Source organism: Podarcis vaucheri (assembly GCF_965113315.1).
Source record: "Podarcis vaucheri genome assembly, chromosome: 6".
Classification (NCBI taxonomy): Eukaryota; Metazoa; Chordata; class Lepidosauria; order Squamata; family Lacertidae; genus Podarcis; species Podarcis vaucheri.
This window is the reverse complement of record NC_138764.1, coordinates 102,983,969-102,998,748: the sequence shown is the minus strand read 5'-3', so window position 1 is coordinate 102,998,748 and position 14,780 is coordinate 102,983,969. Positions and strand designations below refer to the sequence as shown.

At 50.6% G+C, this 14,780-nt stretch overlaps 1 protein-coding gene across 1 annotated transcript; it reads left to right on the top strand.

Moving 5' to 3' along the window:
• Positions 1-862: 862 nt before the first annotated feature.
• TCF15 (transcription factor 15) lies at positions 863-13,768 on the top strand. The gene is made up of 2 exons (XM_082226550.1): positions 863-1,449; positions 13,159-13,768. The coding sequence occupies exons 1-2, from the start codon at positions 955-957 to the stop codon at positions 13,234-13,236; spliced, it is 573 nt and encodes a 190-aa protein (XP_082082676.1). The 5' UTR covers positions 863-954; the 3' UTR covers positions 13,237-13,768.
• The last annotated feature ends 1,012 nt before the right edge of the window (positions 13,769-14,780 follow it).

The window sequence follows — 14,780 nt, the reverse complement described above, 5'->3', positions numbered from 1 at the left end:
AACCGTGTTTATGGAAGACAATCTTACTCAGCTATGAGGGATCGCTGAAGAAAGAAAAGAACACTTCTTCAGATACAGTCATACCTCGGGTTGAATATGCTTCATGTTGAGCACTTTTGAGTTGCGCTCCAAGGCAACCCAGAAGTAACAGAGCACGTTACTTCCGGGTTTTGCCACTCGCGCATGCACAGACGCTCAAAATGATGTCAGACGCATGCGCATGCACAGTGAAAAGTGACGCGCCCGTGCGCAGACATGCCGTCGCTAGTTACGTTTGCTTCTGGATGCGAACAGGGCTCCGAAACGGATCCCGTTCGTATCCAGAGGTACCACTGTACACAGATACAGCACAAACTGTTATCAATACAGGACGTAGCATTTTACATTGAAATACAAGACACATATGTGTGTTTTTGTATGCAGTATTTGGGAGGAAATAAGACGGTAAATAACAAATAACAAACTAAATATTGATGTATGTGATTTTTATTTCTTAATTATATTTAGTGGTAGTATGGCTGTCTTGTTTTTTGTAACATAAAATCATTCAATGAAAAATTTTTATATATGTATATAAAAGAAATACAGGACATTCCTGTATTATAACAGGACGTGTGGCAACCTTCTGCGCAAACACTGGCGGTGGGATGCGACGCAGCGGCACATCCCCTTTGCCCGGCCAGACGGCTCCAGAAACCGGATCAGACCCGTCTTCCCATTGGCCAGGCCGGCGAGGCATGCTCCGCGATTGGCCGGCGCGCATTCCCCCGTGGCGGCTCGCCTCCGCCCTGCGCCTTTTATAGCTATATCTAGACGGCGCCTTGGCGAGCCCCGCAGAGCGCGGCTCCGGGACGCGCGGCGAGAGTTTCCCCGCGTCGGACGCGCCTCCGCGGGGCTCGGGCCGTTGCAGAGAAGCGGCGGCTCTCCTTTCCTCCCACCCCCGACGGCGCGGCCATGGCGTTCGCGCTGCTGCGCCCGGTGGCGGCGCGCGTCCTGTACCCGGAGCTGCGCCTGCTGTCGGAGGAGGACGACGCGTCGGAGGACGACGAGGAGGCGCGCAGCGGAGGCAGCAGCGACGCGTCGGAGCGCTCCTTCGGCTGCTGTCCAGCCGCTGCCCGGCCGTCCGGCGGGCCGGTGGTGGTGGTCAAGCAGCGGCAGGCGGCCAACGCGCGCGAGCGGGACCGGACGCAGAGCGTGAACACCGCCTTCACGGCGCTGCGCACCCTCATCCCCACCGAGCCGGTGGACAGGAAACTCTCCAAGATCGAGACGCTGCGCCTGGCGTCCAGCTACATCGCGCACCTCGCCAACGTGCTGCTCCTGGGCGACGGCGCCGACGACGGGCAGCCCTGCTTCCGCGCCCTGTGCGGGGCCAAGGGAGACGTGATGGAGCCGGGCAAGCAGCCGCGCAGCATCTGCACCTTCTGCCTCAGCAACCAGAGGAAGGGGGTGAGTCCTGCTGCCCGAGGGGGCTGCGGCTGGGGGAGTCCAGGATAGCTTAGAAGCGCTCAGCCCTCGGGTCCCTAAGCCATCACCTGGAAAGCATGGGCATAGCCAGGATTTTTGTTGGGGGGGGAGAGACTTGCTGGAGGGGCAGAACCGACCCGATGGGTCAGTTAAGTACAGTGGTACCTCGGGTTACATACGCTTCAGGTTACAGACTCCGCTAACCCAGAAATAGTACCTCGGGTCAAGAACTTTGCTTCAGGATGAGAACAGAAGTCTTGCTCTGGAGGCACAGTGGCAGCAGTAGGCCCCATTAACTAAAGTGGTAAAGGTAAAGGGACCCCTGACCATTAGGTCCAGTCGTGACCGACTCTGGGGTTGCGGCGCTCATCTTGCTTTATTGGCCAAGAGAGCCGGCGTACATCTTCCGGGTCATGTGGCCAGCATGACTAAGCCGCTTCTGGCAAACCAGAGCAGCGCACGGAAACACCTTTTACCTTCCCGCTGGAGTGGTACCTATTTATTTACTTGCACTTTGACGTGCTTTCGAACTGCTAGGTGGGCAGGAGCAGGGACCGAGCAGCGGGAGCTCATCCCATCGTGGGGATTTGAACCGCCGACCTTCTGATCAGCAAGTCCTAGGCTCTGTGGTTTAACCCACAGCGCCCTCAGGTTAAGAACAGTTTCAGGTTAAGAATGGACCTCCGGAATGAATTAAGTTCTTAACCCCGAAGTACCACTGTTTTTCTATTGCCCCCCTCCTTGCTACACCCATTCCTGGAAGCAACTACTCAGCAGCACTCTGTGCATGCTCAGAGGCACGCTTTGTTTGGCAATCGTGGCCCCTGTTGCAAGGCAGGGGCCTGGCATTCAGAAGCAACTCTCCAGGGTGGGGAGGTTTATAAAAGCCCTCATTTCCCAGGGAGCTAGCAGATTACACACAGGTCAGTTTTGCTTCTCCTGTGAAAACCCTAGGTGGGAGGTAGGCAATCGCCTCCTCCTATCAGCTGAGGGGATTCCAATCAGGCCAGCAGAGTTGGTTCTTCATTTTATGTGTTTGTATATCCCTGTGCTTTTTATAGACTGCGACAAACAGTGCTTGACTCCAAACCCTCTGTTCGGGGCCAGAGCTAAGACTTGAATCAAATGTGATAATAATAATAATAATAATAATAATAATAATAATAATAATAATAACTTTTATTTATATCTCACCCTCCCCGGCCAAAGTCGGGCTCAGGGCGGCTAACATCAAATATAAAACATTGGTATAAAATCAAACAATAATTAAATTACTTCCTAGAAACAGGTCAGAATCAAATTAAAGTCTAATTAGATGGCTTCCCGCAGGGTTAGGGTTGGGAACAGTAAGTGCTCATCAGGACAGAGTGTCTCTGGACATGCGCAGAATGCTTTCCTCTTACTGTTTAAACAGGGGTGTACACCTGCACTCACCAGGTTGGGGGGAAAACGTTGGAATTCCTGGCTTCTCCAAAGGCTTAAGTGCGGAAACTTCCAATGCTAGAAGTTTATCCCCCTTTGTGCAGATGGGTAGACTGAGGTTGGGAGATGGTGGCTAGCCCTTAGTTCATTGATGAATGAGTCTGGGTCCTGATCTAACACCAGCCCTTTACAATTCTTTTTATTGATTGCATTTATACCCCAACTTTTGCTCCTCCTCAAGGTCACCCAGTGAAGCTCCATGGCAGAGGTTGTAGTCGGACACTCTAACCACAAACCTCTAGGATAACAAGACACAGCATTAGTGCTGAGTGTTTGCATATACCGCCTGTTTTCCATCTATTTCCTGCATCTCCCCACTGCAAAATAGTGAATGGGGGGCTGTAGTCAGACATGGCTTCCCTCTCTACTGGACTGGCCCTCCTGGACGTAGTCCACTCTTCTGACAGCAGGGAGATGAGGAGGTTTTGGCCTTCATAACTTGCTGGTGGGCCACTTGCATAAAACAGGATCCTGGAGTCAAATGATCTTTGGTCTGATCCAGCTGGGCAGTTTTTGTCTTTCGAGGTAGTTAGCGCAACCAACACATCCTCAAAATATTTGAGCCTCTTACAGACAACCGATTTTGCGCAGCATTCATCCTGATTTGCTTATATCAGGGGTCAGCAAACTTTTTCAGCAGGGGGCTGGTCCACTGTCCCTCAGATTTTGTGGGGGGCCGGACTATATTTTGGTGCAAAAAAATGAATTTATTCCTGTGCCCCACAAATAACCCAGAGATGCAATTTAAATAAAAGCACACATTCTACTCATGTAAAAACACCAGGCAGGCCCCACAAATAACCCAGAGATGCATTTTAAATAAAAGCACACATTCTACTCATGTGAAAACATGCTGATTCCCGGACCGTCCTTGGGACGGATTTAGAAGGCGATTGGGCTGGATCCGGCCCCTGGGCCTTAGTTTGCCTACCCATTACTTTCAGCGGTTCGCAACCTGTGGGTCCTCAGGTGTTGTTGGACTACAACTCCCATCATCCCTGAGCTCTGGCCTTGCTAGCTAGGGGTGATGGGAGTTGTAGTTCAACAACATCTGGGTACCCACAGGTTCGGAAAGGCTGGCTTATATGGTGGTTAGGGTGTGCCAAGTATTTATTGAGCACTCATCCTGTTCTGTGTGGCAGGGGGAGTGTCTCTACATCTTCCCATTCAGGCGCTCCACACTTTTCGATCCACTTTCCAAGTGCTTGTTTCAAAAGTGGTTTTGTTGTGCCAGGACAACATAACCATTAAATCCATTTTATTTTCGCACACCTGAAATTCTGGTGTAAGAAACAGATGGTCTGGAGGCATCGCCAGTCCGAGCTGTATTTCCTTGTAGGAGGAGTTGGTTAGATCAGGCAAGGTTCCTTGTTTCCCCCTCTGAAAACCCAGTTTTCAAATTACACTGAATATCTATATTTCAATGAAGATACGGAAACAAAACACCAAGAAGACGCACAATGGTAGACAAAAATCCGTTTCAGCTGCTCAGTCTTTTCCAGTTCACTTTGTTTTCTCAGTTTTCAATGGAGAAAGTGATAACATTCAGTTCCTGAAGAGATATCCTGGTTCCAAATAATGTTTTGTTGGGTTTGCTGTAGGGACTCTTGTTGTTGTTCTTTGTCCTGATTTAGTATAATAAGGCTGCTTCCGATATTCCTTTATAAGGTTGCTTGCATGCGGGGGTTAGTGTGGGTTTATATATATATAGAGAGAGAGAGCAAACTAGCTCAGCACTGCCATGGCATGGGCTGTTGCATCAGCCACAGAGTCTACTGCTTGTGGAATGGCAACCAGGAGGTCTTTGGGCAGACAGAGGTAGAAGGAAGAATAACAAACCATGGTTGGCTTGTGTGTGTCTGATGCAGAACATGCAATAGTCTATGGCTAGTACAAACCATGGGCTATTGTAATGTCTGAACCAGCCTATATATATTCAGTAATGGCTGGGGGAGCCAGCATACCGTCACCATTGGGTGACGGTGGCCTTTAGCGTTATGGAGGGCCAAAGGTTCCCCACCCCTGATCTAGGGACTCCCCATTGATTCTGGTGGGGTTGGTATCCTACTATGAAAACTGGGGCTTGCCCCTTGATCTCCAGCGTGACAACGACATGGGGAGGAAAGGGTCATTCTGTTCTTGCAGGGTTGCCTAAAAATTCTTTAGGCCAAGCCTGTTTAATGTCTGCAGGTCAGTTTTATATTGATGCTCTTTTGCACCAGCAAACATTTCTCGCTTGCATCTCCCGAGGGGACTGAAGGATTTGCACCAACGCGTGAGCCTCACAGCATCTTTTATGAACGAGCTTTTGCTGTCTTTCCTCTTCTGAAACCTTGTAGGCTAGGATTACCACATGTCCCTGGTTTCTGGGGACAGTCCCCAGATTTGCAAATCTGTCCCCGGGAAACATGGCAGCGGCAGCCTCAGCAGCCTGGAGCCAGCCTAGTAGCGCAGTTGGCTCTGGCTGGCTTCAGGAGCTGTGCGCTGCCATGGCGCCCGCCATTTTTCCTCGCCGGAAGTCCCCATATGATGTGTTACCCGTTCAGGCATAGGCATGATGCTCTGCCTAAGACCGAGCTAATATTATTAATAATAAATAATAATAATTTATTTATTACTTATACCTAGTTCATCTGGCTGGGTCTCCCCAGCCACACTGGGCAGCTCCCAACTGAATATTAAAAACACAATAAAACATCAAACATTAAAAACTTCCCTAAAGAGGGCTGCCTTCAGATGTCTTCTAAAAGTCAGATAGTTGTTTATTTTCTTGACATTTGATGGGAGGGTGTTCCAGAGGGCGGGCGCCACCACCGAGAAGGCCCTCTGTCTGGTTCCCTGTAACCTCACTTCCCCCAGTGAGGGAACCACCAGAAGGCCCTCGGAGCTGGACCTCAGTGTCTGGGCTGGATGATGGGGGTGGAGACACTCCTTCAGGTATACTGTGCTGAGGCCATTTAGGGCTTTAAAGGTCAACACCAACACTTTGAATTGTGCTCGGAAACGTACTGGGAGCCAGTGTGAGTCTTTCAAGACCAGTGTTATGTGGTCTCAGCAGCCACTCCCAGTCACCAGTCTAGCTGCCACATTCTTGATTTGTTGTAGTTTCCAAGTCACCTTCAAAGGTAGCCCCACGTAGAGCACATTGCAGTAGTCCAAGCGGGAGATAGCCAGAGCATGCACCACTCTGGTGAGACAGTGCGCAGGCAGGGAGGGTCTCAACAGACAAGACAATTCCATGCTAACTGGATCCCCTGTGGCAGAATGGGGCTGTGCAACTGGCTTGGTGGTCTGAGCCCACTCAGGAACAGCTGTGGGCAGAATTCCTGCATTGCAAGGGATTGGACTAGATGAGGGGTCCTCATTCTGTGATTCTATTTTGATCTGCATCTGCAGCATCCTGTGTTCCTTATCGGGGTTCCTAGATGCTAACAGCACCACTAACAGCACGTGAGCTTCGCAGGGAGACTGATTGTGTCTCTGTGGAGTCTAGCCTCAGTAATCAGGACGCATGTATCATCTCCTCATCTTTGGGTCTTTGCAGCACTTTAACGGACTGTCAAGGGAATTCAATTTTGTTGGGAGCAGTGCCTTTTAACACGACGTTTTCACAGCATGACATTCAGCTGAATTTTACAGCCAAAATGTAGAATCCAGCAGCAGGAATAAAATCGTATTGAACATTCCTGCGCTGTAGGGAGTTGGACAAGATCAGGCATAGGCAAACTCAGCCCTCCAGGTGTTTTGGGACTACAACTCCCATCATCCATAGCTAACAGGACCAGTGGTCAGGGATGATGGGAATTGTAGTCCCAAAACATCTGGAGGGCCGAGTTTGCTTATGCCTGGACTAGATGATTCTCGTAGTCGCTCCCAATGCTACAATTCTGTGATTAGCAGCTTCATTCAATAGCTTCTAATTACTGGAAGAGCACATGGGTTTTATGTATAATGCCCAGTCTAGCTTTGGTGGCCCCAGAGAAAGACATCTGGTGGTCGGCAAACAGACAACTGTATTGATCTCCGAAGAGCAATGCTCTGCTCCAAATATTAAGCAACCTTCACCAACGCGGTGCCCTCTAGATGTTCTGCAACTGCAACTCTTCCCCAGCCACCATGGCCAATGATCAGAGATGATGGGATCTGTAGTGTAAAGCAACCTCACAGATTGTTGGAAGGAGAGAGGGGAATGTTGGCAGGATCACAGTGGTGTGTGGGTCTTGTCCTTCAAGGCATGGTAGTTTCAACTTCCAAAAATGGAGATGATGAGGGGAGCCCAGGATATGCTTGTGTTTCGTTTTGAAAAAATGGCTCGATCAAAAAAATTTCTTTCTAAGGGCTGGGAAGGAGTGCGACCTTTTTGATTTCCAAAGTGACTGGAGGAGAGCCTTAATCCAAGGCTCTGCCTGGGAGCTGGCTGTCATTCCAGACTCGCTCTGGCTTCCGGCTATTCCCCAGCTGGCGATGACATCATGACCTTCGCCATGGCAACCTTCTGTGAGGCCATAAGCAAGACTCCTGGCGGGGAGAGGCAGGAAGGGCGACGCTCCAGGTCCCATGCCCCCTTCTGCCAAAACGGCCGTTGCTCTTAGTCCCTTAAGGTCTGGGCGCATCTCCTCCCACACGTCACATGCTGGCTATGCGCTTTCTCCAACCAGAGATGGCAACCCCGCTGCCCCACTGCACGTTGCTGAAAGGGGGGGAGATGGTAGATCAGCTTGCATGAGTTGCGCGTGCAGAAGGTTCTGGGTTCAATCCCTGCTATCTCCAGGGAATGACCCCTGCCTGGAATCCTGAAGGGTCTCTGCCAGTTGCTGCGGGCAGCAGTGAGCTTGGTGGAGCCAAGAGGCCAGACTGACAGTGCAAGGCAGATTCCCAGGTTCCATGTGGTGTGCCTGCTTCCCCTGCAAAAGCCTCTCCTCTCCCAAGTTTGAAAAGCAAAGGCGTTCGTTCTTTCAGTTTCTGTATTTAAGGCTGGAAAAATAAGTAGCCTGAAAAATTCATTTCTCTACATTTCTGCTTCACTTTGCAAGGTCTTGTTACTGGATTTTAAAGTCCTCTTGAAAATTTGTCAGCATCAATTGGATGCATGAGGTCCATCTGATCCAAGTCCCTGTAATACAGGAATCTTTTGCCCAACATGGGGCTTGAACCCATGAACTCTGCGGTTAAGCCCTTTGTGGCTTAGGGCCCTCATACTTACAGGACTGCCTTTCCTGGTCTGCCCCTCAGAGCAGTGGCGTAGCGTGGGGGGTGCCAGGGGTGCCGGCCGCACCGGGCGCAACATCGGGGAGGGGCGCGCTCGCTGCCTCCGGAGTCGCCGAAGAGCCTCGGGCGCAGGCTGTAGCAGAGCCGCATGTCTCGCGGAACCGACGAGCTGTGCGCGCGTCCGGGCTGAAGGCGCCCGGCAGGCAGCGGCTCTCAGCGCTCGCCGCGGAGGACGCGCCAGGCAGCCCCTCCTCACAGCCCCGCCTCCGCCGGTGCTGCTGCAGCTGCTGGGCCATGTTGCATTTTCCTCGCCTCTCTGCCCCCCTCCTCCTCCGGGCAAGCGGCGTCATTTGGGCGGCAGCGCCAGCGGCAACTCGCAGGTTAGGGGTTAGGGGGGCGCAAATTACTTGCCTTGCCCCGGGTTAGGGGGCGCAAATTACTTGCGTTGCCCCGGGTGCTGACAACTCACGCTACGCTGCTGCCTCAGAGGACCTTAAGGTCCATGAACAACCATAGTTTAGAGGTCCCTAAGGAAGTCAGACTATCCTCCACCAGGGCCGGGGCCTTCTCAGTGGTGGCTCCGACCTGGTGGAATGCTCTGTCCCATGAGACCAGGGCCCTTCAGGATTTAACCTCCTTCCGCAGGGCCTGTAAGATGGAGCTATTCCGCCTGGCTTTCAATTTGAACTTAGCTTGATCTTTTATTCCCCTTCTCTTCCCTCCCCCTCCTCTTATTTCCCTAAATTGCTTATTTCCCTAAATTGATTTTTGAATTTTATTGTTAGTCATGTTTTTATAGTGTATTTTATGCTGCTTTTATAATGATAATTTTATAATTCGTTGTTGGCCGCCCTGAGCCCAGTTTTTGAACCGGGAAGGGCGGGGTATAAATAAATTTATTATTATTATTATTATTATTATTATTATTATTATTATTATTATTATTACTGATGCTAGACTAGATGGGTCATTGACGTGATCTAGCAGGCTCTTGCATTCTTATGCTTACTGGGAGGCAGCAGGAGGTGAGGTAGCGGCAAGGTTGGCGCTCTGCAAGCAGACAGGTGGAGCCCAATTGGCATTCCCTCCATTAAATCTGCACTGGGCAAACCTCACCCCAGCTTCACCCCTACCCCTTACCTGCCTGGTGATCAGCAGTGACAAAACTGACCATAGGTCAGGTGACTGGTGACCAACGCTGCTGTTGCGCTGATCCGGAATCCTTGGTTGTTCCTATGTGTGTGTGTGAAGGCATTATTCAGAATAGCACTTTGCACAACCCACTAAGAAAGATAATAGCACAATAAAATTCAGAACAGAAGCAACTGCACACTTACTCACAATGAGATTAAAGTTGGAGGTCTAAATGATTATCAGACTTGGAAAACCTGGTATTACTGGGTCAAGACCATAATTTCCTGTTAAATTAAACTTAAATTCAACAGAACGGATGAACTTGACCCAGTGGCACCAGGTTTCCCAAAGTCTAACAGTCATTTACAGCTCCACCTCTTGCCCCCTTGTCTTTTGGTGGCCCCATAAGTAATCCACACCCCACCCAGAAGGCAGTACCACCCACTTTGAAAGCAGATGCCCTAGAGAATTCTGGGACATGGGTGTTGTTAAAGCGTGGCCCAGGGTGACTGAACCGTGCATCTTTCAACCAGGCTTTAGAAAGCATTATTTTCACTTTGCTTACAGTGCTGGTGAGACCCCAGCTACTTGCCGTCTTAATATGCCCAGAGATATCACCACACTTTGGGGACGTGGGTGGCGCTGTGGGTTAAACCACAGAGCCTAGGACTTGCCAATCAGAAGGTCGGTGGTTCGAATCCCCGTGACAGGGTGCGCTCCCGTTGCTCGGTTCCTGCTCCTGCCAACCCAGCAGTTCGAAAGCACGTCAGCTTTTTATTCAAAGCTGTATAGAAATTAAACGAATAATAATAGCAATAAATCTCATCAGGGAAAAATGGGGGAAACGGGAAACATTCCGTTGTGGCAGCCGTAACCTAAGGTGCTATTTGGCGATTAGCTTCTATATTTCAGTTTCTAACAGTTTCAGTTAGAGTGCTAGACTAGGAGCTGTGGAAGACCAGGGTTTGCACCCTCACTCTGCCATGAAGCTCAATGGGTAGTGACTGAGGGGAGGGGCATCACTCCCCTTCAGCCTAACCTACCTCACAGGGTTGTTGTGCGGATTAAATGGGGGGGGGGAGAGAACCATCCATGCCACACTGAGCTCCCTGCAGAGGAAGCAGAAACGTAGCAAGTAAAGCAATTCACCTGCATTGTCTTGCAACAGTCACAACAACCCCCCAAGGTAGGCCAATGTTATTAGACGCATGTTGGAGGGGGGCCTGAAGTCACCCACTCACCCGGTGGACTCACAAGCCTGAAATTGCGGCAGGCTCCCCCATTTGAACCTCAGCTTCTTAGTCACTACGCCAGGGTGGGGGACTCTTTTCAGACAATAATAACAAGAATAAATTTTTATTTATACCCCGCCCTTCCCGATTCAAAAACGGGGCTCGGGGTGGCTAACAACAAATTTTAAACACTTAATTGATGCAACAAAAAAGCAGCATAAAACATGAATAACAATCAATTCAGAATTCGAAAATCAATTTAGGGGGGAAATCCATCCAATAAACATTAGATGATCCCCAGAGCTAGCTGGCTAAATTAGTCCTATTTGGGCCAGCGAGGAGACCAGGGGAGAATTAGCTGTGGGATCCCAGAGCGGGTAATCTTCATAAAAGGGGGAAGGGGAGGGAAGGAAGGAGAACAAAAGATCAGGCCAGGTTCAAATTGAAAGCCAGGCGGAATAGCTCTGTCTTACAGGCCCTGTGGAAGGAAGTTAAATCCTGCAGGGCCCTGGTCTCATGGGACAGAGCATTCCACCAGGTCGGAGCCATCACTGAGAAGGCCCTGGCCCTGGTGGAGGATAATCTAGATGGAGGGCCACCTTCCCATCTGTGTAACATTCCAGGGGCCAAAGAGGGCAGGGCAATCAATGCCTTTTGTACAGAAGCGGCGTCACACAACACTCACTTATCCTCTTTCCAGGCAAGCAAGACGTAGCATCTTTTTAGGCAAGCGAAAAGCACTTGAGGATGGGGCAAAATGGGGGTGGTAAAGGGGGCGGCTCAGAGGGTGGTGTGACCTGGAGAGAGTCCTGGGGGCAAGACAGAGATGCCTGGGGGGGGCTACACCTGCCCCCCCAGCTAAGGCTCACCATCCTGCAGATATAGCCCTAAGCTCAATGTTGCATTGCAAAAGATGTTTTTAACTAACTAATGAACTCTGAATAGGGGTCACATTTTGGGACAATCCAGATTGGTACTGTGACACTCCCTCCCCAAAACCCCTAGCAATATTTCCTTTCGTTTATGAACAGCAGCTACAAGAAAAGAAAAAAGGCAAAAAGCTAATTACAAACCACATCCACCTGCCCACCAGTTGCTGTCACTCTGCAGTCCTGCAGAGATCAGGATTAACTCCCTACTCACCAACTGGGGAGCAGAGAGTTCGGTCTGGGTGGGTGAGGCTTTGCCAGGCTAGTTTAAGCCTTTTGCCGCTTGGCACCCCAAGGTCATTCACGGCAGCCTAGCTGGCTTGGAAGGCACCTTGTTCTCCAGCCTCAACCTTCTCCTGCAATGCACCATTTGATTCATTTCAAGGGAACATCTTGGCCCAACAGGCAGTGCTCATGCGATCCGAATCCCTAGGCAGAGGCGGTTTTAGAGTGGCGCGCCCGGTTTGGCCGCAGCGGGCACCACTGCAATGCTGCAGAACAGAGCGCAAGAGGTGCGGGTCGCCAAATTTTAGTGCCACGCAGGGTGCTGCTGACGTTTGAGAGCCAGAATCCTGCCACTGGTCTCAGAACAGGGTCATTACTAGGTATTGAAAAGGCTCAGGGTATGTGCGTTACTTAAAGTGTAGAGATAGGTAAAGGTAAAGGGACCCCTGACCATTAGGTCCAGTCGTGACTGACTCTGGGGTTGTGGTGCTCATCTCGCTTTATTGGCCATGGGAGCCAGCATACAGCTTCCAGGTCATGCGGCCAGCAGGACTAAGCCGCTTCTGGCGAACCAGAGCAGCGCACGGAAACGCCGTTTACCTTCCCGCTATAAAGCGGTACCTATTTATCTCCTTGCACTTTGACGTGCTTTCGAACTGCTAGGTGGGCAGGAGCTGGGACCGAACGACGGGAGCTCACCCCGCCGCGGGGATTTGAACCGCTGACCATGCAATTGGCAAGTCCTAGGCGCTGAGGTTTTACCCACAGTGCCACCCATTCACCCATTGCCTGCTTCATTTATGTAGCTGCCACAGAGCAGAAGGAATCTAGGAAGGCAGTGTGGTGTAGTGATTAGAGTGTCAGACTTGGACCTGGGAGATTAGGGTCTTCGCCTACCTCACAGGGTTGTCGTAGGGATTAACTAAAGAGGGAGGTGAACCATGTACTCTTTGGAGGAAAAGGCAGGGTATAAATGCAATAAATAAGCTTTTCCACTGACCTGCTTAAGAAAGCTAGAGGGGCCGGCCAGATGTCAGTCACTAGCCTGGCATCCAGAAATCTCCATGTGGTCACGATTGGGCCAGTGCCAGTCACAAAATGCACCCGGTGCCTGGGGAATTTCTTTTTTTATTTATAAATTTTTATTAGTTCTTTTAACATATCATTTTCAACAGTAATTCAACATACTTTTACATCTTATTCAATTTTTTTGACTTCCACCAGTCCTGTTTGAAAATTTTCCAATCTAATCTCTTAGTAGGCATTTCTTATTTCCCCTATTACATTTCAAACTCATAACCAATATCTCTATCTTTTCCTACTTTGTAACGCTTCGTATATTTCTCCTTCCAAAACTTCTTGTAGTCCTACTAGCGTGATTTGGTGCCTGGGGAATTCCTAGCACTGACTCCAACCGCTGCACCCCACAGCCTTGGGCAGGTCCGGCGCTGCTTTCAACGCTTTCTCTGCCTTCCTTCCAGGGCATCCGCCGGGATCTGGGCGGGGGCAACTGCCTGAAGGCAAGAGGCGTGAGCCACCTGAAGGTGCTGCGGAGATGAGACGAAGCAGAGACAACCGCCTGTCTGAGAAGCCAAGGTGGGCTTGACGCCTGGGGGCGGCTTGAGTCGGATGTTCCTGACTGGGGCGAGAGGGTAGGGTGACTGGAACCAGGGTGGGCTCGGTGCTGGCGGGTGACAATCTCCAAGACGACGGGGAAGCTGGCCCTGCGGACTCGGGGGAGACGGGAGAGGGTGGGAACGAAACCTCCCCCCCCCCCGAACCGAGCTGCGGTGCAACGAGGGATTGTGGTTTGCCAAGGAGAGACGGACAAGCCATTCCTTGGACTTCCGCCCAGATCCAGGAGGAGTCACTCCGCCACCGGTGCTTTTCCAGTAGGGGAGAGGGCACGAGAACTTAGTGGATCCCGGGGGGTGGTGGTGGCAGGGGCTCCTGAGACCTCCAGCCTACTTTCGAATGGACAACATTGAAACAGAGCTTTATCCAAGATGATTGCTGGTCCGTATGACTGCTGTCGGTAGTTGTTGTTATTTCCTCATTCAGCGGGGCTCGAAAATAAAGTTATTTTTCACATCCTCGGGTGAGTCTCTGTTTGCTGCTGCGTCCCGGAGTCTTCCTTTATTCTCAGAGGCTCATCCCACTAAGGAGAGCTTGGCTTGGCCCCCATCCCACTTACTAATAAAAATGAAATGGTTCTCAATAAAATAAAGCAAAGCTAAAGAGCAGAATGAACTGAAGCTGCAGCAAGCTGGAAGCAGCCTAAGGTTGGGCGTTATCAGGGAACAGATTTCCGTAATGTTTCTAGTTGAGAACAATTCCAAAAGGGGTGTGTGTGTGAAATCGTAGAACTACAGGGCTACAGGACTATGGCGGTCATCTAGTCCAACTCCCTGTAATGCAGGAATCTGGGGCTCGAACCCACGACCCACAGATTGAGAGTCTAATGCTCTACAGACCGAGACACTGAAGCTCCATGTGATTCGAGCCTCAGGCTTACGAACTGAGCTATTTGATCCACATCTCCAACATTTATCCAAGCCTAACTTGCATATTAAAGGGACGCGGGTGGCGCTGTGGTCTAAACCACAGAGCCTAGGGCTTGCTGATCAGAAGGTCAGCGGTTCGAAACCCTGCGGCAGGGTGAGTTCCCGTTGTTCAGTCCCTGCTCCTGCCAACCTAGCAGTTCGAAAGCACATCAAGTGCAAGTAGATAAATAGGTACCGCTCCGGCGGGAAGTTAAATGGCGTTTCCATGTGCTGCTCTGGTTCGCCAGAAGCGGCTTAGTCATGCTGGCCACATGACTCGGAAGCTGTACGCCGGCTTCCTCGGCCAGTAAAGCGAGATGAGCGCCGCAACCCCAGAGTCGGTCACGACTGGACCTAATGGTCAGGGGTCCCTTTACCTTTACCTTTTAATTTGCATATTAACTTCACATTATAATAAAAACTCACATCAGTGACCCTTTGCAGCAAATGATCCTTATGTTGACAGGTAGCACTGAGAGCTCAGGCAAATTTGCACACCGTGTCCCCTGGATTAGGGTACAATAACTTGCAGTGGGGGACACCACTGGAAACTTGCAACA